Below are 25283 nucleotides of genomic sequence, written 5' to 3'. Positions count from 1 at the left end.
CAGGCATTTGAGCTATGCTAATAATACAGCGGAAAATATGCATTTAATGTATGCATGCTAGCAGGACAGCAGCAGAAATGCATTAATGCACAAACAGATTGCCATGTTGATTAAACAGTATTGAAACATCGCCGAGGCACATAGGCAGTGCCATGACAGTAAACATGTATCTAAGTCATGGAGGCTGCCATGCACAGAGCTGTACAACACCACAAGAGCAGTGAAGAGGCAGATGGGATCGCTGAATCATTGTCGGCAGTCTCATGCCCACTGCGATGGCCGGTGGTCTAACCAACTTGCATCATAATTAGGGCCTAAGTGGGGTACTCTTGAATGCAATGTTGTTGGGATGGGAGCTGTAGAATTTAAATAATTTCTTTAGACATTGATTGCAGCAAGTGACAAACTGAGACATTTCTTGTTTGTAAAAAGTATGATTAGTGTGCTATAAAGATACAAAAAGACAGAGTTTCTTTCAATGTTACTAGTAATAAATCTTTATGCTGTCATGGGATTTTGAATTGCAATGAATTATATGATTGGTTGATGTATTCTGACTGTCTATATTACCGATGTTATTATATGATATAAAATGCAATACAGATGGTTTAAAAAAAAAAAGGATTTAAGCATCCAGACACTACTAGTTATTATCCAGCTCTTTTGGCTTTGTTATGTTTTTTTCCATGCAACTGCTACAAGTTACCATTCCAGAAATGAACTGTGTCCGTTTCGTTCCTTTTCTCTCCATGGCATGTAGCTTGTGCTTTTCACAATTGGATAGATCTGCGAGCACACATCAGCTCCTCTGGTTTGTGGTTAGGCCATGGGGGTTGCTGTATGGTTCGGTAGAGGAAATGTATCGAGGAGATTAGGCACCGCTGTTTTCTATTATTCGGATGCTTAGCTGGGGAAAGCGCAGCATCACAATCCTGCATCTTGGGCACACAGGTTTCAGCACTGTGCTGCCTCATTTGAGTCTGAATGTTACTGCACAGCTATCTGATTCACTTGAGCAGCAACATTTATTGAACCCACTCAGTACCCCGAATTCTCTAAACTGCAGGTGTTTAACCTAGAGGGAACTGAATTGTAAACAAAAATATTTAAACAAATCAACCAAAATAAGAAATAACACATCAATTGAAGGTGTTTTGTTTCCACACTCGGACTTGTGATTGTGTGTGTGAGTGGGAAGAGGAGGAGCACACAGCCAAAGCCCAGGTGGTATCCGCACAGTAATTATTTTAAACGCTTCCATAAAACATAAGCTTCAATAATCCTTCAGAAAAATCAATTAAAAGAAATAAAGTACTCTCTACCTCTTAACACATATCATACAATTCTCGTGGTTAATAAGGTAATAGAAGGAGCAGTGGTGTAGTCACGCAACAGCATTTTGCTTTTTGGGAATTGTAGTTTTGTTCTCATAAACTGATACATTAGAGAACGCAGCATAATGTTGTGTGAAAAGCAGGGGCCCAGTGACGGTGTCCGCTTGGAGTGGAGTCTGCATACATTTTAATCTTGTAACACATTTTGTGTGCAGCCGTTCTTATTCCAAAAGTCGCACTGCATAAGACAAGCACCTAGTAAGGTATTAAAAAGGCAACACATGCCAGTGACAGCTGGCAACCCCTTAGAAAGTAGAGCACTGTGAATCCCTGTAAATCTTTTGGCTGGTGACAAGACCTCACAAGCTTCGTTGTCAGTATTTCACACTGCTGTCAGAACTAATTTATATCACTGCTCTGCAAGGGTCTCTGTTCATTTTTTCATTCGAAAAACACTAAAATGTAAATCATATTCGCAGCATCTACTACTTTGGACCGATTTGCATATTCTGGACTCTATATGCTTTTTCCAAGCTCTTTTAAAAGTAGATTGAAAATGAAGCTGTGTTAGAAAAGAGCGAGTTTTAACATGGTTTACAATATGTATGTGCAGCATTCACCTCCTGCCTGCCAGGGTTATGGCACAATGGACATTTTCAGTTTAGATTTGTGGCAATTAGAATAATGCTTTCATTGCAGCAGCCAGGGGACCCATCTACCTCACTGTCTATTGGTTAGAACCCTGGCATGACAAGCTGCTGACAGATGTTTTAACATTGAGCCTGATATGTTGAAGGCACAGGGCTCCACTTCTAGAGTGGACTTTGTCTCTCTCGTTGTACTGTTGTTAGTGATGCAGAATAGTATATTTACTTGGATCACCAACGTAGCCAACCATGTTACCCCTATCAAAAAAGCCAAATCACACAATCAATCAATCAACATTTGTAGAGCGCACTACTCACTCGCTATATGTCGAACGCGGAACGACTGCGCCGCGAGGGAGTCTCGATTTTAAAAGGGGCATATCATAGCCCAAGACTATGTAATCACAAAAACGAACAAATAACTGGAGAACGTATACCAAATAAGTCGTGACGCGGTCTTCTGTTACAACAAAGAGAGAAAAAATATACCTAGGGACATACGAATCCCCATGACAAGACTTGCAAGTCTTTGCAAACATTGATTAAAGCCTTGAAAAAGTTTCTATGAAACGAAACACGTGTCAGCTGTCGTTTCAACGCTTGAAAGGAGGATTGTCACATCAAGCTGCATAATCCTCTTCATATTATTACTGTGTTTTAACTTTGTGACTCAATATTCTGACAATTATTCTTATTAAATTGATACGGCAAGAACGATATTGATGTCCTGCTGGTAATTTGAACTGATTTATTCAAATAACTTTATGAATCAACATAAAATTGAATAGGAGTGCCAATATTGATTTCTGTCTTATGTTTTCACTGGGTCCAATTGGGCTTCGGTGTTTATGCACCTTAGGCAGTGGGGTGCGGTTCTCTTAACCTCGAGGGGCACCAGTACTTGTTTGGTTATTTTAAATGCACAAGGGGAATTGATGTGCTACCAATTATTCCACCACTGCCATTTGCAAATACTGTCACCCGGGAGAGTCTCAAGGTGCTATTGTCACCCGGGAGAGTCTCAAGGTACTAAGGGGGGGGGGGGGGGTGGAAACTGCTACTGTTCGAACAGCCAGGTCTTGAGAAGTCTCCTGAAGGTCAGCAGGTCCTGGGTCTGTCGCAGGTGGATGGGGAGGGTGTTCCATGTCTTGGTGGCGAGGTGGGAGAAAGATCTGCCACCAGAGGTAGTTTGGTGGATGCGTGGGACGGTGGCAAGGGAGAGGTCAGTGGAGCGAAGCTGGCGGTGGGGAGTGTAGAAGGTGAGTCGTTTGTCAAGGTATGTTGGTCCAGTGTCGTGGAGTGCTTTGTGAGCATGGGTGAGGAGTTTGAAGGTGATCCTCTTGTTAATGGGGAGCCAGTGCAGGTCTCCCATGCGGAGGCGTTCTGTATGCATAGAAGACTTTTCTGGAGTTTGGCCGTGATTCCCGGATAGAGGGTGTTGCCGTAGTCTAGCCTGCTGGTGACGAGGGCCTGGGTGACCGTCCTTCTGGTTTTGGTGGGGATCCATCTGTAGATCTTGCGAAGCATGCTGAGGGTGTTGAAGCAGGAGGAGGAGACGGCATTGACTTGTTGGTTCATTGACAGTGATGAGTCCAGGATGAATCACAGGTTGCGTGCGTGGTCGGTGGATGTCGGTGAAGCTCCTAGTGAGGCTGGCCACCAGGAGTCATCCCAGGCAGAGGGGGTGGGGCCGAGGATGGGGACCTCCATCTTGTCCGAGTTCAGCTTCAGGCGGCTGTTCTTCATCCATTCGACGACGGCCTTCATTCCTTCGTGGAAGTTGGTCTTGGCAGTGGCGGGGTCCTTGGTGAGGGAGAGGATCAGCTGGGTGTCGTCGGTGTATGAGACGATGTTGAGGTTGTGCGATCGGACGATGTTGGCGAGCGGTGACATGTAGACATTGAAAAGGGTCGGGCTGAGGTATCCTTGGGGTACGTCTTGGTGGCTTCAGATCGGAATGGAGGGAGGCGAACTCTCTGGCTTCTGTCGGTGAGGAAGGGGGTGATCCAGTCCAGGGCTTTGTCGTGGATCTCCGCGTTGTGGAGGCGTATGCGTAGGGTGTGGTGACAGACGGTGTCGAAGGCGGCCGAGAGGTCTAGGAGGATGAGAGCCGCGGTTTCGCCGTTGTCCAGCAGGGTCCTGATGTCTTCGGTTGCTGCGATGAGGGTGGTTTCAGTGCTGTGGTTGCTGCAGAATGCGGATTGGGACGAGTCCAGGGTGTTGTTCTCTTCGAGGAAGCGGGTCAGTTGTCTGTTGACCATCTTCTCGATGACTTTCACCAGGAACAGGAGCATGGAGATGGGCCGGAAGTTCTTGAGGTCCGTTGGGTCTGCCTTGGGTTTCTTGAGTAGGGCGTTGATCTCGGCGTGTTTCCAGCTCTCCGGGAAGGTGGGGGTCTTGAAAGAGCTGTTGATTTTCTTCCGGAGTTGGGGTGCGATAATGGAGCTAGCTTTGTTGAAGATGTGGTGGGGTCAGGGGTCTGACGGTGTGCCGAAGTGGATGGTGTTCATGGTTTTGATGGTGTCATCATTGTTGACGTGGTTCCAGGTGAGCAGGAGGCCGGTGGGGCTGGGGGGCGGTGAGTCTGAGGTGTCGACAGCTGTTGGGCGTTGAAGCTGTCGTGGATGTCTATGATCTTGCGGTGGAAGAAGGTGGCTAACGAGTCACAGATGTCTTGTGATGGTGGGATGCCGTTAGAGTTGGAGCTGGGGTTGGAAAGTTCCTTCACGATGGTGAAGAGCTCTTTGCTGCTGTGTGTGTTGTTGTCGATGCATTCCTTGAAGGAGGTTCATTTGGTGGTTCGAATGAATTGGTGGTGTCTGCGGCTGGCATTCTTGAGGGCTGCGTGGTTGTCCAGTGTCTGTTCGTAGCGCCACTTCTTCTCGAGTCTTCGGCAAGTCTGCTTGGATACTTGGAGGTCGGTGGTGAACTAGATGGCCCTTCTGTCGGTGCGTCTGATTGAGGGTTTCTTGATTGGGGCGAGGGTGTTGGCGCAGTCATCGATCCATTGCCTGAGGTTGCGGGCGGCTGTGTCAGTGTCGGTGTGGTCGGTAGGTGGGTCTAGGGCGAGGGTGGTGATTAGCTGGTCTTCGGTGATCATCTTCCAGCTGCGGTGGGGGACTCGTTGCGGGTGGTTGTGTGCAGTATTTTTCTCAAAGGAGAAGTGGACGCAGTGGTGGTTGGTCCAGTGGAGTTCGGAGGTGTGACTGAAGGTGATGTGGTTGCTGGTGGAAAAGATGGGGTCGAGTGTGTGTCCGGCGGAGTGGGTGGGTGTTGTGGTGAGTTGTTTGTGTCCGAGGTTGTCGAGCAGGGTGGTGCAGTTGCTGTCATTGGCGTTCTCGAGGTGGAAGTTCAGGTAGTCTGTGGAGGCCAGTGCATGTGGGCTGACGACGTCTGTGATGGAGTCGCTGAACTGTGGTCAGGGTCCTGACAGAGTCACCAAACATGACAACCTGTACACAGCCGAACTCAGCTCTACCCAATGTAAGTATAAACAACCGTAAAGAAGTGAACCCGCTAGAACAGCGCCGACAGAGCTGTCTACAAAACAGCCCCTTAACAACTACCAGCGCCAACTCAAAACCTCAAAAAAAGGAAGCCTTGACATGCCTCCTCGAAACCAGCACCAACCAAACCAAGAAACTCTTTACAATCGTCAGAGACTCCACCTGCCCTTCAGCCACAGAAAACGCCATAACCCCCTCTCAGGAACTCTGCAAATCCCTTAACAACCACTTCCACAACAAAATAGCAGCCTCTATTCAAACCCCAACTCCCGGCACCTTCTCCAACCAATCAACCACAACCACCGGCCACCAAATCACCAGATGGGAACAATTCAGCCCACCAGCAACCACCAGCTTGATTAACACCATCCACTAGGGGCACCCACTGACCCATGCCCAACTGGATCTTCAACCTCGGAAGCAACAAGATCAGCCTCCAGCTCACCACCATCCTCAATGCCTCCATAACTACAGCCACATTTCCAGATGCTTGGAAACACGCAGAGATTAAACCCCTACTGCTCATCAGCACCAAGAAAACAATGACGCAGGCCCTCATCATAAACCGACTGAACTACGGCAATGCACTCTATGCGGGTACATCCATTGGGACCCTGAAGAGACTCCAGACAATCCAGAACACAGCAGCCAGGCTAATCATGGAAGTGCCCAAGAGAACAAATGTCGCCCAGCCCCTCAAAGATATCCACTGGCTCCCCATTCAGACGAGATGCCAGTTCAAGATCCTGACCCACGCATACAAAGTCCTGAACAATCAAGGACCAGACTACATGAACCACCGTCTCATCTTCCACCAACCATCCATAAACCTCTGCTGCATATGACACCACAAATCCACAATAGCCACTCAAAAGGACGCTCCTTCTCCCGCCTAACTGCCAAAGCTTGGAACACCCCCACACCTACACACTTCCAAGTCTCAAGACCTGGCTCCTAGAATGATACCTGGAGCACAGCACCTGGATACCCCCCGGGGTGATTAGTGCATGGTACAAATAAGACTTGATTGACTGAGTATGAAAACTGTGGATAAAAGTGGAGACAGAGAGGTCAGAAGATGTTGTTTATTCATGGGTAAACATCACAAAGCTTTGGTCTTTGTTCGAAGATGTAGCTTCTTTGTCAGGTGAACCATAAAATCGTGTAAAGGGAAGGGCCCGCTATGTCTCTTAATGTCCTTGGAAACTATAAAAACAAGAGGAACTGTTTAAGGGATCAGGGCTCATTAAAGATTTTTCAACCTGCTCCAAAGTGGTAACATTAGGAAGATGACATCTGTTGAGACAGAGACAAACGCACTGCACAGAAGTTTAATTGAGGCCTGAAAAGCCACTTCCACTAATACAGAACAAGGACACAATCCCCAGTGCATGCTTTGGTGAAGTAACCAGCCACACCTTTCAGCATTCATGATAAGATCCAGATAGGGCCCTTATGCTGACAACTGACCACCTCTGAAACATCATCAAACACACCTGCACCATGCACTTTACATCTCCTCTCCTACCAATGGGGAATACACCCAGGCTAGGAAGAATGCTGTATCTGTGTAACCACCTTTGTGCCTCAGAAATTATGTCTGAAGTTATTTGGTTTGTCCTGGCTATTTTGTGGTCTCCCTAGGGAGAGGATGTGGCCTAACGGCTAGAGGGGTCGACATCGAAGCTGGGGAACAGGTTTTGAGTCAGCAGGGACACTCAACATCCTGTGATTCTGGGCAAATCACTTAATTTCCTCTTTCCTAACAAAATGAATGTGTCAGTCTGTAACACAACGGAGGCTCATGTAAACCGCTCTGGTACCTTTGGGTTGAGTTTGCCCTATATACAAAAAACAAAAATATGACTTGCACTAGCAAAGTGTAGGGTGCCTATCTTCCATCAGAAGCAATATACAAATATATAATAATTGCATTTTTACTCAGTTGCCTGTTTCACATCTAATCAGCATTTCAAGTAATTATAAAAATAAATCTTTTTTTGCCCAGCTTTGACCAGAGCCAAGTATTCATCATCCCTGTTGTTTCCTAGATGCTAGCACCTACAAAACAGTACAAACTCATTAGGCTTTTTTGACAATAACTGCTGAACGCAATCATAGATTTCTATATGAGCCAGCGTCATTCCAGTAACTTCAAACTTTGGTGTCCAGAATATTTCTTGCTAGAGATTAAATATTTGAGTTTCAGAAATGTAGGTTCTTTTCTTGTGAGTCATATACCTCAATATTTTGAGTAAAGAGGGTAGACTGTCTAAAACAACTCCAGGGTGAGGCAAAAACATCATGTACTTAGCCACCTTGTCAAGGCTAATGTTTTAATCATAAGCACACTGTGCAGTTAGACAAAAATCTTCGGCAACATGGCATATTTAGCTGGACAGCACTTGGTATTGTCGTACATACCTGCATATAATCTAGAACCTGCTGGTGCCTTTGTTTAGCAGCTGCCACTTCGGAGTCTGAGATGGCTTCTCTTAAGGACTGCTGTGTGATTAGAGAGTCCAGCTCCACTATAGCAGACAAACGGCAGTACAGACTGATAAGCTTTTCTTTGTAGCTGCAGAAATGAACTGAAAGTTAAAAAAAGTTTGAATGAAACTCTTTATGTAAAGGGTTTTCTCAGCATTGTACAACACAATATATGTCCCTGCAGGCTTTAAACAGTGAAATAATATGCTCTGAAGTTTTATCCAGTGTAAATAACAAATGTTTTGTGGTTTAAAAAAAACAACGGGAATTATTGGTACTGTCGCATAATGGTGAATGATGTCCTAACCGCTTCAGAAAGCACAAAATTAAATGTGGCTTTTACAGAAATGTGGATTGTTAGAATGTGTTTTTTTGATTGAGGGGTGATAATCCTTCTCAAGCACCAACCATAGTTATGACAGGGGAACGAAAAAAGTCGCTAAATCAACCTGTGCTTGAGCCTCTGGTGAGGTGCGTAGTTTGGTCAGTAAAATTGGGGGATGGGAGGTGGCTGAGCTTCAGGTTTTCTGACAATCAGACTGGCATATAATGTTTAAATACATTATGCAACAAGCAGGGAGCATGCGAGGTGCCCAAGGGGCAGGGAAGAAAGAGAGGAATACAGATTGGTATGAGTACTAAGAGGAAAAACACAATATTTGGTCAAATAATCAATATTTTAGAGGACTTTCAAAATAGAGAGGGAGTGTGTGGACTGTTCCCATGGGGAAGAGGGTCAAGACTGATTTGCATGTGGCTGGGTCTAAACTGGAATGGCATGGGGAGCAAAATAACGTTCTCTGTACTGAGGTGAATGTATGACATTGTTCAGCATTCTGTCCATCAATTGTTCTTTTTGCATTTGTCACCCGAGTGGGACGAGTATGCCCAGATGTGGGTCCCGTGCTCTCCATGCCACTGGAGTCAATCTAGCCTGGCTAATGAGGGGTGAAACCCTGAAACCAGTCCTAGGATGCTTGTTACCACGAGGAACTTGGTCAAGACTGATTTGCATATAGATGGGTCTAAACTGGAATGGCATGGGGAGCAAAAAAACATGGATTTAGGCCCAGATCTCTGTACTGGGGTGTTAGAAATGGGTGTCTCTAGTTGGCAGAGGTAGGTACCTTAGTCCAAATAGGGACCCTTGCTTCTAGTCAGAGTAAAGGGAATACACTTCTAAAATAACCCCTGCTCACCCCCTGGGTAGCTTGGCACAAGCACACAGGCTTACTCAGAGGCAGTGTGTAAAGCATTTGTGAACACATACAGTAATGCAGTGAAAACACTATAAATGGACACCACACTAGTTTTGAAAAATAAGTAATCTTTATCTGAACCAAACAAGACCAAAACAACAAAAATCCACAATACAGTAATAAATATAACGCAAACCTCAAAGCTTCTACCACTTCAAAGGAGGCACAAGGTGTAAATATTGGACCTCAGAAATCATCTCTTCAGTACACATCTGGAATATGTCTTGCTGTGCTGTCTTGCTGGATTGCTGCCCTTCTGCCTGAGTCAGAGGCATTTGGACCTGCACCTCAACCCAGAACTCCCAGAGTGACTCCAAGGGTTAGTCTGTCGGCCTCCTGTTCAGAGCCACAGGAACATATTAGGCTCAGAACCACTTGAACCAGCATCCTGATTCAGCCGGAGCAAGCCCTTGAACCCCAAGTGATGCCTCTTAGGTCCTGGACCCTTGATGTGCTTCATTGAGGCTGAAATGAATTTTTGGGCATGTCACTCCACAGACCACTAATGCAAAGTTCTGTCAGCTTGCCCTTTGTGCTACAGCATCGACCGCTCGCTGGTAGAGCCATTGCGTAGCACCATCCTGGCTGTTTGTGATGAATATAGATATGATCTTCATGCTACAGTGATGCCTGTCTTCTACACCAGGCCTGTTTTTCATGCTACATCAATGACCATCTGCAATTCTTCCCTGCTCCTCATGGCCCCCTTCCCCGCAACAGGACTCTTGGGGTTGGACTGAGAAGATAACTCTTCAGCAGGCCTAATCTGGTCCCTGTATCTGACCCGCACTCCACCATGCATCATGGTAGGCCTGAATTTCTTCTGACAGACATGAGTGGCCCCTTTCCTTTTTTGCAATTGTTTCACTTAAATCTTCAAAATTGCATATCTCCAGATTGTTTTGTTTTTGTGTCAAATTATTTATTAAATTTGGCTCTAATTTTATAAGCTGATAAGGGATCATTTTTTTGGGTGTGTTTTCACTGTGTTACTGTGTGAAGTGTTGCATAAATACTTTACACATTGCCTCTGAGTCAGGCCTGACTGGTATGTGCCAAGCTACCCGAGGGTTGAGCACAGGTTAATTTAGGGTTTGCTTGTAACTTCACCCTGACTAGGATTTTAGTTGCTGCTTGAATACAGTTTAACCCTTCCCTCAACAAGTAACCCAATTTCTAATGCCTTGGAATAATTAGTCTTGCCGGGACCCAACGGTCAGGGGGCACTCGACCAAGAACAGGCAAGCTAGATGGCCATCAAAGAGCAGCAGATCCTGGATGTAAGTCTCGATTTTATCCATAGGAGTAGATTCTGTCATCTCCAGAATCCTGGTGTTATTTCTGTTGGATCTGGCTTTAGATGTTCATTCTTAGCTTTGATTTTCTTCAGTACCTTACTCTTTGTTCACCACGCATGGTGCTATCATCCTGAGTGGCAGAGACTCTTCATTCAACCTGGTCAAGGAGACCATCATGTTTCTCCATCTTATCACTCATCTCCTCAAGTCTGTCTTCAAGGTATAGATTTTTGAGTCAATAGAGTGGAGGCTTTGTTGCATTTAAGTGAATAGAAGTTTGATGTCTGGATCTGCATCTCTAGGGTTACCGTCATAGCAGTGTCCCTCCATATCTATGCCGGTGGCTGCAGTTTTTTATTTTTAAAGAAGAGTTTGGCCTGACTCCAGCCGCGTTTATCCATAATGTGTTGAAGGCTGTCCCTGGTTCAAATAGCCCGAGTTCACCTGGTCCAAGTCATAGCTGGGGATGTACTAAAAGGTGCCACGTTTTGGGGCCCCAAGTACTGAATGTTTATCCCACTCTGTGACACTACTTAAGTGGCAATCAGCAAAGCACCCTAGAGCAAAGGAGGGTGAGAAAGGCAATTCTGTCAGTGAGGTTAGGCTGCTAGCAGGCTGATGCAGTAGCTCAGTGCAGGCGGATAATGTGCTGCTGCAGAGATCTCTAATGGCAGGGTGGGAGGAGGGGGAAACAGCTGCCCCCCAGTATAGAAGAGCAGCCCTGGGGGCACACACAGAGTACACTTTCACCTTGCTGCCAGATAATTACCCCCTCCCCGTCGCCCCACCAGTAGAACAAGGACAGTCAGAGGGACTCACCCTACTTCTCTTTAAAATAGTCTAGCTGGGATCAGCCCTCAGCCAGGGGTCTCAGCTAGTCAGGCCACAGCTGTCACCACCAGGAGCAGTACCCAGCTTTTCAGGCTGCAACCAGCCCAGTAGCCCTCTCTGGCATCCCAGTGGGCTCAAAAGCCGCGATGAGGGAGATTGCCTTATTCCAGTGGAAGAGAAGCTCCGGTCATGCTCACCGACAATGGACCACCCTGAGTATTTAGGCAAATGACTGAGCCCGGTACTCTCTCACCACTGGCCACCAGCGCCACAGGTCTCTCCACAGGTACCAGCTCCTCTGGGTGGGATGTGGTGCACAGCTCTTGCACAAGCCTCAGGTACATTGCCTGCTCCTGTGCAATCATGGGACACCAAAACCCTTCCAAACCTGTCATCTAGTGCCTCAAGAGTGCATCCCAACAGGTATGTTGCAATGAAATCTGAAAATATGTTTGATAGATTACAGATTATCAGTTCCATCGGCAGAGCATCATTAAATGGTGGACATTTTGCAACCCAGCTCTCTTAGCGCCCCAGTTTTAGTACAGTATATAGATTAATTGTTTGTTTCATCCAAAACAAAAGAGGATTGTAAACATGATTCAATTGCCCTGTTAAAACATCTAGCTGAAAGTGGACATTAGGTCTCTCCAACAAAAATGCAATATTGTAAAGGAGAAATTATCTATCTTGGGCCCCACATTGAAAAAGGGGCGAGGAAAATATCAAAAGGACATGATTCTGTAATTCTAAAAATGAGCCCACCAATGACCCGGAGAGAGGTTTGGTTGTTTCTTAAAATTGTTGGCTACTGTCGTCAGTAGTTTCTGCACTTTTTCATGATTGCAAAGCCTTCAGTATGGCTGACTGACAGTAAAATACAAGATCCAGTGCCATTTGACAGAGAATGGTTTGAAGCATTCAAAGACTTGAGAGGGAGTCTTTTTCATGCACTGGGAATGCCAGACTATAATCTAGCTTTCTTTCTGTTTTATTATGAGAAAAATGGATGTGAATTGCAAATCCTTGCACAAAAGCATGGTTGGTTGATGCGACCAGTTGCATACCTTTTAGCAGTATTGGATCCAAGAGCTGTAAGTCATCCAGGTTGTTTGGAAATTGTTGCAGCTGTTTGCGTTGTCATTAAATGAAGTGAAGGAATAGTGACAGGTCATAGTTTAATTTACATGTTCCTCACTCGGTTTAGATTCTGTTGATATGAATGAGAACTCATTAACCACCACAAGGGCAGCCCAAACCACCTGAACCAGGGGCATTCAATACTTATTCCAAACAAAGGTTCAGAGTGTTCATAAAATTATCAGTATACAAGTACAAAAACAATTAATGAAACACAATTTGTATGTATAACAATGCACACATTGAGATACAGGAAAGAAGAAAAAGGCCCTAATAGAGAAAACATACAAAATGTATTCAATGAAATATATCAACGAGGCTCAGTATCATAAGCTGGTACATATAACATATACAAAACATATACATAACCAGACAGGTGGCAGACAAGGAGAAATTACATAAAAGCAGGAGTTTCAGAACATTGCGAAAACTCCAACAAACAGAAAATGTGTCCTCCATTAATTGCGGCCACAATTGCGTCGACGGCGTTTCGACCTTTGGCATTAGTACATGGTCATCTTCAGGACATGAAATTTTAACTGAGCATCCCAAAATGAACAATTTATTCGACAATTGGGATCAATAATATTATAAGTCCAGTTCAGTGGGTGGCCTTCATAACTGATTTAGTTAGTAACATTTTCCGGCCAGAGGAGGATGAATCCTTGGTAAATGCGCCCGTCATAAATTCGAGCGAAATTCGAGTATCGCGCAGCAAATCAATTGCTAAGTAACAGCGGCTTCCATGAATGAGAACTCAGCACATGACAAACAGTAGGCTTACTCATTATAGGCAAGTCATTATTGCAGCAGAACTTATTTCTATTATAAGGTGTAATTCTTTGAATCTAACAGCACTGCTTCCCAATTTAGACAGGGACTGCAAAGACAGGCAAGAAAATGATACTGAAGATGAATTGGAACATGCCTGCATTGCAGTTACAGAATTGTGTAAAAACCAAGACCAGATCTTAAAGAAACTCCTGTGGAACTGACTAATTTGACATTATTTGTTGATGGTTCTTGTTTAAGACACCAAAATGGAGCAATGAGCACTACCTATGCCCTATGCTCCATTTCTCTTTCCTGCTGAATGTAACATCTGTACAGCTGGTAGGATTATTAGCAATAAAAAAAGATTGCTGCCTATAAGAAGATTTGAATTTGACAATTTAAACATACATCCAACATGATTTTGGAGTGGTTCATGACTTTGGTCAACTAGCGTTGTGCTTTTAAAATAGGATTTTTCGTCTTTAAATCCTTACATGGACGGAGCCCTAAATATATCGACAGCCTTATTAAAAGGTACACTTCCCCACGCAGGCTACGATCGACCCACCTCCATCTTTGGCAACTCCTGCCTTTAAGATGAAGCGACAAGGGGCTGCAGGTTTGCAACTTTAGCTCCCAGAGTGTGGAACTCCTTTCCACTGGCAATTAGATCATGCACTGACCTGCTGACTTTTAGGAAATCTCTTAAGACTTGGCTGTATACTCAAGCCTAGGAATAACTCCAACAGTGTTCGGCAATTCCTAGAATCAGCACCATGAAACCAATTGGTATACGTGCGCTTTACAAGATCATTATAACATAACATAACTGTGGTCACAGAGGGGCTTTATGACTTCTTCAGGAGTTCTATAAAGAATAGTGCTTACATATTGGGTTTATTGAAAGCAATACAACAGACACAGTAAATTGTAGTAGACAAGTGCGTTGCCCATAAGGCTGGAAAAGATTTAGTTATGCTTGGCAATAAAATGCAGACCAAATGGTAGAGTACTGTCCATTCCGAGATGACACAGTAGTGCAGGTAAATAAAAATGATGAATTAGGAATAAGCACAATACAAAATGCAGAATATGTACATTGTTTTTAATGAATTCAATTTAGACTTCTTTGGGTGGCTTTTGAGATCTTTAGGAGACAGCCTTTGATGAAAAATTATACAGATTTTTATGGTAATGCTGAAAATAGGTATATTCTCCCAGACACAATGTTGTATCTAATGGGTAAATACTTAAATGCAGGTAGAGAACACATGATACGTGTTTTTAAAAAATGTTTGGGAAATGTAGGCTTTAGAAATGTTGTTGGGGACATATATGTGAGGCACTTCGCATTCCAGAGAATCAATACAGGAAAAAAGACATTTACTGTGATGAATCATACTGGAAAATCATAAGGCCCATTTAGAAGACTCCAAGCAGACTTTGTAGAAATGCCATCAATCAATGTTTTGAAATACATCCTTGTCATTGTCTGCATGTTTCTAAATGGGCTGACGCCTACCCCACCTGGTGATCAGATAGCCTTGCAGTTGCCAAACGTCTGTTGAGAAAATTGATTCTCACATTTTGAGTTCCAGCTTCTATTGAGATAGACCGTGGTACTCATTTAAAAATGAACTTTTACAAACAATTTACACAGCTTTACAGATAAATCAAAGGTTCTATTGTAGTTATCGTTCTCAATCTTCAGGTGTGTTAGAAAGAGCAAATGGAACTCTCCAGAACAAATTGGCCAAAGTATGTGTTTCAACTGGTTTAATGTGGCCTGATACACTTTCCTTCTTTTAATGATCATGTGAAGTATTCCCAACTGAAAGACTGGATTATTGCACCATGAGGTGATCATGGGAAGGGCAATGACTCTTGCCTATATTCCTTCAGCTGGATTAGTTTAAAAAACTGGTGGCATCATGCTAGATTACTGCAAAGGTCTGGCTGTTATGGTGAAATCTATCTTCCATGAGGTGAATGTGTCAACGGAAGGGTAAAAAGACATCACCTGTCACAGTCTGAATCCTGGAAACTGGATAGTGGGGCGGAAGAACTTCAGGAAGAACTCCTTGAAAAAGTGGTGGCATGGACCCTATCAATTGAAGACCAACACTATGGTGAAATGTGCTGGAGTGCCACAGTGGAACCATGCTGCTCCTTCATAACGGATGAAGGTAGAAAAAGAAGTGGAAGAAACAGCCCCTATTCAACAAAGTCAAGCTCAAAGTGAAGTCAAAAAACAAGTTCTAATTTGCAGTGTATATCCAAGTGAGATTTTGGAAAATGATAAAGAAAGAATTTTCAGGTTAGTCAAAGTTTTGATGAAGAACCTGAAAAGTCTACAGTTCAGTTTCAAAACGAGTATCTGTGCAAAAGGCTGGTACCGGATAAAGGCCAAAAGCATGAGTGGCAGTAAATGAAGTAGACTCTGATCCAAACAATGAGAAATTGCAGTTGAAAATTCAAGTTATTGGAGCCCCCAGGGGGAGAAAGTTATTTGCTGTAAATCATGCAGACAAGGCAGATCATGGTTCAAGCACAAGGTCAAGCTCAAGTCTAAGTTCTTCAGAGAGTAACGAATATCTCAAAAAGACTGTCGGCAAACAAAGAAAAGCTGAAGTACTTGCAAAGAAAAGCATTGTGAACCAGAAAAGCCTGAAAGACATGTAGTCTCTGAAACTAGTGGGAGTGAGTCACCTGTTGCCAAAATGTCAACCAGGAGGAAAGTTCTAAATAGAAAATATGCTCCACCTGAATGAGTATAACTAGCCACAGTAACAGAGGAAGAATAAGAAGAATCAGAGGTAGAAAGTTACAATTCATTGAATCATTGTCAGTACAAACTTGAGAATGAATCTGAGAGTGGAACAAAGACCGAGGAAGAGCCACCTTGAAATAATAATGAGACTGATACTACAAAGTTGAATTGATAAATATTTGTTGAACAAAATTACAGACAAAGACACAGACTGGAATGAACTTCAGAAATTAGTAAAGAAAATACATGTATCTTTTGTTTGACTATTGTTTCAAAGAAATAAGAAGAAAAGAAAAAATCTATTATTATTTTACAGAACATTTTTGTGGTCTTTGAATTTTTGAGCCTCATGATAATTTTTTAAGAAGACAGAAAACAACAGATGCTGTAAAATTCTAGGGTTAGTCATAATATGAACAATATTATTGGTTTTAGATGGGCTGTTTTTGTGTTTACTGACTGATGGGACGTGCCTCTTTAAACACTGAGTTAGCTACTGTAAGAAAATATTGAAACATGATATGCTAGAGCATAAAGAGAACTTAGTTAAAGGATTTCAAGATAACATCTATAATACAATGATACATGAATGCATAAGAAATATGAAGATTGAAGGGTGTTTCGTTTGCCCAGCCAGGCACCTATGGGGAGGCCATTTTCTCAATGTAGGCTGCATACTTCCTATATGGGGAAAAGGGAGAGTGTGTGTTAGACCTGTCACATTGGCGTGAGTCTCCCTTCCATTTTTCGTTGTGCCTCATGTATGTTTTTGCTGGTGTTAGCTGCTCAGTGCACTGTGCCACTGCTGTCCAGTGCCACAGTGCAAGTGCTCCCTATTGTAAATTGATGTATAATTTGTGATTCCAAGATTGATTGGTTTGGTTTACCTGTCAAGCCCTAGTACAGTGCACCAGAAGTGCCCAGGGATTGTAATCCAAACACTGCTGGTGGGCTTGCAGCACTGGTTGTGCCACCCACAGAAGCAACCTGTAAACATGTGTCTAAGGTCTGCCATTGCAAAGCCTGCGTGCAGTCTGGTACTGCCATGCTGACTGGGCAAGTGCACCCACTTGCCAGTCCCTAAACCTTCCCTTTTCTTCATATCAGACACCCCTATGGTAGGCCCAAGGGCAGGGTGCATTGTAAGGATAAGGTAGGACATGCCCTGGTGTGTGTGGCATATTCTAATAATGAATTACAGACATTTGCGTTTTTCACTATTGCAAGGCAAGGCTACCTGTTCTCCATAGGCCAGAATGGGCAGTTTGGTTATTACATGTTCCCTGAGTCATGTTCCCTGACTCAGGGAACATGGTGGAAATTCGAATTTAGCATGCCTGAACTCAGGATGATAAAATACATCTTTTAGTAAAGTTGTTTTTAACATTCTGTGTTTGAAAATGCCACTTTTAGAAAGTAGGCATTTTCTTGTCTAGCCATTCAAACCTGCCTCTGCTAGGCTGTGTGTATTCCTTTGTCTGGAGTTTGAGTGACAGGGCTGGGGAATTCCAGGAGACAGGGTGAGGTGTCCCAGTGGTGAATAGAGAGATCTGCATCCAGATGGGTGGGAGGAGTTGCACCTGGGATCTGAATAGGGCTGTGCCTGCCTGCCTTCCACAATGCTGGCTCCACCTCCCGGGGAGCGGCTGATGTCTCTGCCCTGCACAGTGAATGAAGAGAAGGAATCCTGTCAACAAAGTGCTCCAGTGCTGTACTTGGTTTCCACAATGCTGGCTCCACCTCCTGTGGGGCGTCTAATGTTTCTGCCCTGCACTGTGAAAGGAAAGGAGAGGTCTGGTAAACAGAGTGCTCGGGAACTGGTTTGGACTGGGCAAAGGCCCCTCTGCCTCCAGAGGACAAAGGATTTCTGGATATAAATATTGGGACCCTAATCCCAAGAAATTAGATCACTTTGGGAAAACAAGAAGAAACTCTGCTGAGGGAGGAACCAGAAGAAGCTGAGGAAGAAACTATCCCTGAAACTGGGGGATTGGCCTGCAGTGCTTGCCTTACTGCCAAAGAGAGGAGAAAGGAACTTTGTGTGTACTTTTGCTCAACTTGTGAAGGATCTCCAAGGGCTTGGAAAAGAGCTTGCCTCCTGCTGAAGTCTCAGGAACAACAGACTTCACCCCCCAGCTCCCCAGAGTTCTTTGGAAGTGCCTGCTGCTGTTGTTGGGCCTTCTGAGGGACTGCGTGTCGCAAGGAGCTGGAAATGCGACTCAAGAAAGAGAAGCGTGCCACCTTCAGAGCTGTTGTCATCGCATCTCGGAAAGTGTGTCGCCGCTGCAGCATCGTATCGAGCGGAAGCGTCTCGCATCATCCAGGAAGTGTCTCGCAATGCCGAAGAAGCGCGTCGCCATCGCAGCCATCGCATTGCACCGCATCAAGAGAAGAGTCTCGCATCGAGGAAGAAGCGTGTCGCCATCGCAGCCATCGCATTGCACCGCATCAAGAAAAGCTCCTCGCATCCACGGAGAAGCGTGCCGCCATCGGAGCTGCTGTCGTCGCATCGCGTAAAGGGGTGTCGCCGCTGCAACATCGCATCGAGCGGAAGCGTCCCACAAACGTCGGAGAAGAGTGTCGCCGCCAAGGCCGCTGTCGTCGCATCGCGTAAAGTGTGTCGCTGCTGCAGCTGAAGCATCGAGTCGAGTCTTCTCGCAACATCGGAGAAGCATATCACATCTGGAAGATCTTCACGTCTTTATTTCTTTGCACCAGAACTTTGCTGCATTTCCATCGCTGCGACATTGCTTGTCGTGGAAGCGCAACGCATCTAAAAGGTACATTGACTTAAAGTGTCGCATTTAAGAACTTAAGAGAACTAAGCAAAATTCTACCATCTAAAGTAACAGTATTGTGTATTTTTGTCGTTTAATGCAGGGTTTCCCAAACTGTGGTCCGCGGACCCCCAGGGGTCCGTGACACATTCCCAGGGGGTCCTCAGGCAGCAATTTTAAAAGCACAACAAAGTTCCTTGTAGAATTAGCAGTTTTCCAGCAACAATAAAAGGGTCAAGATAACCTCAGTGATTAATGTACCTGCTGGAGAGAGATGAGTGTTTTGTTCAGTGGAAGCTTTGACTTATCTAATGTAGCGCAGAGGGTTAATATGCCTACTGCAAAGAACGTGTACCATGCATTTAAAAAAAGTGTTTCATGTGCATAGGTTAGTTGGTTATTGCTTTTGTCAGAGAATATTTTGTTACTGTGCAGTTCATAAGTGACAATCGTAATCTATCACAGTGACCTATTAACTGTCATCACAGAGCTGCTTGCAAACTGCATGATACAAGTTAGAAACATTTGTTTTTTCTAAGTCTTTCATTATCCTGATGCTGCTAAAAAGGTTTATTTGGGTGGAAATACATTTTTATTGTTAAAGTCAATGCTAACCACTGTGCTATGTTCTGAATCCTGAGTTTGTGCTGCTCCTGACCAAGCACTCCTTAAAAATGCCTACCAGTATGAATGACATGTGAATCCTACACATTGTAGTCGCATTTGCCTTATGTAACATTTTCTATACACTGATTTACACGTATGAATCATTGTCTCTATGGGGCAGATTTACAAGGAAAGTGACTCAGTGTGTGCCGCAAGCCATTTGGCTGCACCGCACTGAGCCACTTTGAAAGCACAGGGATGCCACATATTTACAACAATATGTCGCATCTCTGTGCTTCCCCCTGCGCTGGGGCACAAGCTGCTGCCATGCGCCTGCACAGGCACCCTTGCACCATGGTGCAAGGATGCCTGCGTCGTGGGGAGATTGTTTATGTGCAGGAAGGGAACCCTAAACAATCAGAAATGGCGTTTTTCAACTTTAAGTGTGCTGCATTAGCACACATAGAACTTGCAAAACGTCATTATTTTACTGATTGTTTATGTGCAGGAAAGGGACACCTTCCTGTACATAAACAATCACCAGAGGTGATTTCCTCTTTCTATGCGTGCTGCAGAACGCAACATGCATAGAAAGAGGAAAAAAACGAGGAGAAATAAATACATTTCTCCTTGTTGCGCCTCGCTATGCCTCCGCTGGGGAGGTGTAGCATTCAGACACATTTCCAGATTTACGATTTCTAGTAAATCTGGAAATGTGTCTGGTTTCATGGGTGTTGCGTGGGAACACCCACAGCAACACCCATGGAACGTGCCTTTCACGCAAAGTGCTGTGTGCAAATGTGCCATATTTTCAAGACCAGGAAAAGTCACGCAGGGTGGCTTTTCCTGTCCTTGAAAATATGGGGCACTAAAATACGCCACTGGTGCGTCACTTTTTGTGACACACCCGTGGCACAAGGGGCATGTAAATCTGCCACTATATGTGTGTGATGTAAAGTGCTCTGACATCCTACAATGGTATGATAGATGCTATAAAACAAATGAAATACATGTGACAGAGGGGCTATGGAGAGATGAGAGGCACTGTTGAAGGGTGATAATAAGGGAATCATTGAAGAACCACAACAAAGATTGTCGTATACTGGTGCATAGTAAGGTCATCATTTACTATTCTTTAAAAGCTGATACAATAATGATAAATTTGTTGTAGAATGCACCATTGTTTCCTAACTTTTCTTGGGAGGAGAGCCTCCCAAAGCCCCCTTTGTAGTGGTCAGATGGTGTGCACTGTATGGGGACTGGTCTGAAAACATTTGCCAGGGCTGATTTGGGTTTCCAGTCTGGCCGTGGCAGGAGCCTTGTACTGCAAAATAAAACAAACCATTTAAAAGTTAGTCACGGAGATGCAGCACTAACCTTCCCATTTTTTGCAAATTCTTTCAATATAAAACACTAAAATCCCTAGTAATTTGAGTATTTGTTTTGTGTGCACACGTGTGTTCATTGTTTTAGAATTACTGTTTTGATGTTTGAAATTTAAATCATACAAATTGCTTGGGGGTTCCCGGCTTCCAGTGGTGACTCAATGGGGGTCCTCAGGAGTCAAAAGTTTGGGAACCACTGGTTTAATGGTCTTGTGGTAAATCTATATAAAGAATACTTATTTTTAATATAAAACCTGTGTGGTGTCCATTTGTAGTGTTGTCACTTGGTTACTGTATGTGTTCACAAATGCTTTACACACTGCCTCTGAGATAAGCCTGTCTGCTCGTGCCAAGCTACCAAGGGGGTGAGCAGGGGTTATTTTAGGAGTGTACCCCCTTACCCTGACTAGAGGAGAGGGTCCCTATTTGTCACAAGTGCATACGTGTGCCAACTAGAGACCCTCAAGTCTAACAGTGTGCATGACTGGTTTGGTCGGCCCCAGAGGGCCGACCAAACAGTCAGGGCCTACAGCATTGGGCTAGCCACTCCTCCCCTGACCTCCAGCAGACCCGCCCACCCACCCGCCCCAACCAAACCCTTCTGCTTTCTCACAGTGTGAGAAGTAGAAACATAAAATGGTATTTATATTACCATTTTATGTTTCTGCTTCTTGCACTGTGAGAAAGCAGTGGGGCGACGCTCCTCCGCCCACATTGAGGGGCCATCCCTGGCATGTGTGTAACATCTAAAATGATTAAATGTTTATATTGTTAATAACGCAAGTTTTATGCCTGTTTTTTCATGAAGAGGTTTTGCATCTCTTATTTGAGGGCACGTTATATCTATTTGCTTATAAAACAGGTAACATGTTTTTACAATCGCCTTCAGTAGGTTCCTGTGGAACAGTCTTGACATATAAAGTAGCCCTGGTTCTAGTGAATATTCATCCTTTTTAAAAACTGCACTATGTTCCATTTTTCAACCATTTTGTACTGCGGATTAATATTCTGTGTTAGTCATTTCATGGAATGCATGACTCTGTCTTCTTTCCTTGTCTGCTGCATAAACAACAGCTAAAAAGGACAGCAGAAGCGTAATATTTTGGGAAACTTGTTTCAACAAATGGCGAGTAAAGTGATTGCTGCTTGGAAATCATGCTGTGGAGAAAAAACGATGAATGTAAAGCTACACATTTTCGACACGACTAATCTGGCAAGAGTAAAAGGCATTTTACGGGAAATAAGTAACTTTTACTAGTTTCATATATAGAAATATTTCAATAGATGCATTTAGGAAATATGCTAAATTACAATTTAGCATGAAAATGGCACTCAAAACGTAAGTATGATGAGTATAAGTACATGCAGTCCTCATGCCTCCTATAGTTTTAACGTTGCATACAGCAAATAGCCCAGTAGCTAAACTCCTTCTCTCGTTTACACACAGCAACATGCCATATTGATGATTACAAGCGCTGTATCTGCCCACAGGTCTGACATGAGGTACAGCTACAGCCGTGTTATTTTCCATTAGCAGACTGCTAGAATTTCTAGTTGAAGTAAACTACTATACCGAGCTCAAACATCTGAAGAGGGAGATTAAGGAATCCTGAGTGCGGGGTGTAAGGGTTATTCTGTCCCGGGGCAGTGCAGACGTCGTCTGAGGCAGGGAGCAGCAGAAGAAAGGAAACATTGTGACCCAGTTCCAACACCTCCTGTGTGTACAGACGGAAGTGCTTGGCCTGCAGAGGGACAGAAGGAGAACGGGAAAAAGTTACAATGAGCAATTTACAGAAAATAAAGCAAATCACATAATGTTAAAAAGTTTCAAATGTACCTGTGCTTGTGCTATACTATGTTTCTGTATAGATGACAATACGCTTAATACAGAATATTAGAAAGTCGAGATAGAAGAATTTGAAAGAACTAATTAAGACGTCCTTGCTGCTGCCAGACATATGGCAACACGAACTAAGGTGTGAATCATGTCACTAGGCTGCTATATAATTATTCTATTAATTAAACTCTTAAGGGATACAAAGCCTTAATAGATATTCTTAAAACCACAGCCCACACTGGCTACGCAATGAATGTCAGATTGCTGTTTAGTTTCAGACGACTAATTTGTTTTCACACTAAGGCATTTGGTTACAGCTTTATTTTTCTGGACACTTTTCTTTTTCAGAGAAGAGAATTAAAGCATGTTTCTCCTCTTTGACCATTTCTATAGTTTGGATAATAGAATAAATAAATCATTATTTTGGCATAAAAAGCACATAGTAAACATTAACAACGAATTCTTAAATTAAATATATTGAACTTATATCAATAAATAATTAAATGATTATTCTTTGCACAAATAGCACATATTAAAAATAAACACCGAATGCTAACAGTAAATGTAGCTTCAAAAGCATATTCATAACATATAAAAACATAACTAAATCACTCCCTGAATCCACAGCACATCCATGCTGAGTGCCAGTCTTTGGCCAACCACAATCACAGACTAGACCATGGACAGGGCAGCAGCCAGTACAGGGCCTCTCCGTCCCCAGTGCCGAAAACATGTTCCTCTTGTGACACCGAAAAGCCATTACCCCAACCACGAATCTGCCAAGAACCAGCAGGTACCTTTTTACAGAGAACCTGATGTACTTCTATTTGAAGTACCTGCCACAAGGCAACATGGACTCCAAGATCAACAGTGACAGTGCCACTCAACCACTACCCTGTGCACATATTTCACTCCTGTCAGTCACAAAGATCCCCTGGTGCAATCAAAGCGATGAACCCAGTAGCTCATCACACTGTGACTAAAGGAAGATCGGTTTTTTGTGTTTTCACAAATAACTTTGGTGCTGTTTGATTAATCTGCACAACACATTCCTAAAAACACATTTATCCATGGTGGCTTCTTCAAGGAATGTTTTACCCCAATCTGTCAAGAGGGTCAAGGAAAAAAAGGGGGTGGTCCCAAAAGTGTGATTTCCTCTGTTGAAGCCGATAGGAAACGTTGTTATCCGATACAGAGAAAAAATGGCTAAAGTGAACTACACCAAATTTGGCAATAACTTATAACTTTATTCAGCGAGTGTGCTATTTGAGATTTGGTGTTTAGCTGTTTTCAAGCAACTAGAATACGAAGAGGTGCTTCGCTTGGGCATGCAGGGATTAATGCTAGAAAAAGTTAAGTATATCTGCATGGTTGGTTCTGTAGGAGCTCTGCAGTACTAAAATATGAACATAATATGCCAATCTGATTTACCTAGGGAGCTTTTTCTCCTGTTACTCATTTTGGTACTGCAGTATAAGTGCTGGTACTGAATGATCTGATTGGCTAACCACAATACTGAAGAACATGTTGTTGCCGTTGTTACCGGACTTGAGAACTCGGTCCCAGCGTCATACCTAAAAAGAATGAAAATCCACATAAGGGGGAAGTGTGAGCACGTTCTGACTCCAGGGCCATTTAGAGAGGGGTTTGGGTTCCTAAGCATTTGTCCCTTAAATCAAAACAAATATACATATTATTTTAGGTAAAACGGTACCATCACCCGGTACAAAGCTACCTAATATGACACTCCCATGGCTGTTCCTTTCAGTATGCAGAGATGATCGCTGGACTAATGGCTGTATTTAAATCTGACAGACAGTAGTCCAACAGGCTGGTGAAGGTCATGTCCTCAGTGAAACTGACATCCAGAGTACTGTCTGTTGAGAGCTAAATCAGGCTCTATGTTTTGAGGGCACCTGGAAGTAGGTCTGTAGATGCTGAATAGAAAGGGTCTGTCCCGTGTTGATCAAAGAGACCCAGTGCCCAACAGAGATGGGTTATTCTGCATGGGAGCTTGTAAACCAGCTGTGGGCAATATCCTTTGTTTGCTAATGTTAAGCTAGGTTTGCTTGACAATAAGCACTTAAGAATGTATGCACTCGGGGGCGTGGCTTGCGCGCCGCGGCGAGATGGCGGTTCGCGCTTGAGCTCCGTGAAGAGCGAGGGCTGACGGAGACTTTGCCGACGCTGAGGAATGCCCCGCTCAGCGCCGAAGATGGAATATTACATGGGAAACTGCCGTGTATCCTACGAGGGAGTTTTCTAGAGGTGGAAAGTGGCCAGAGTTCACTTTTTGGCATTCTAAGGTTGCGCTTCATGTTTTCACAAGCGGCCGCCATTTTGTTTCTTCTGTGAGGGAGTTCTACTTGCGCTTCTACACGACGACGCTACTGGATTATCCTGTCAGGAGTGGAGGCATACAGGAGCTGGTGACGTATTTTTCACCTTTATTGAGTTTATTTTGTTTTTTCCTGCCGCCTATTGCAGTGCTGCCCCTTGTGTGAACTTGTTGAGGTTTTTGCTACCATATTATTCGTCAGACGCACTGCCACTTCCTTATGTGAGGCTTTTTTGCTCTGGGCTTGATTTTGGCTATTTTCGTAGTCGGTGAGGGCCTACTTTCGCCTGC

At 43.9% G+C, this 25283-nt stretch overlaps 1 protein-coding gene across 1 annotated transcript in view; it reads right to left on the bottom strand.

The window, feature by feature from the left end:
* The window catches only part of ANKFN1 (ankyrin repeat and fibronectin type III domain containing 1), a 1480122-nt gene that overhangs the window by 130816 nt on the left and 1324023 nt on the right, over positions 1-25283 (bottom strand). Inside the window, exons 15-16 of the mRNA XM_085614412.1 lie at positions 22391-22559; positions 7912-8078 (exon numbers count right to left, since the gene is read on the bottom strand). Coding sequence (XP_085470538.1) covers positions 7912-8078; positions 22391-22559 — 336 coding nt within the window. The remainder of the gene's footprint in view (positions 1-7911; positions 8079-22390; positions 22560-25283) is intronic.

The sequence above is a fragment of the Triturus cristatus genome, chromosome 7 (genome assembly GCF_964204655.1).
Source record: "Triturus cristatus chromosome 7, aTriCri1.1, whole genome shotgun sequence".
NCBI lineage: Eukaryota > Metazoa > Chordata > Amphibia > Caudata > Salamandridae > Triturus > Triturus cristatus.
The sequence above is the reverse complement of the archived record's forward strand: the minus strand, read 5'-3'. Positions and strand labels throughout refer to the sequence as shown.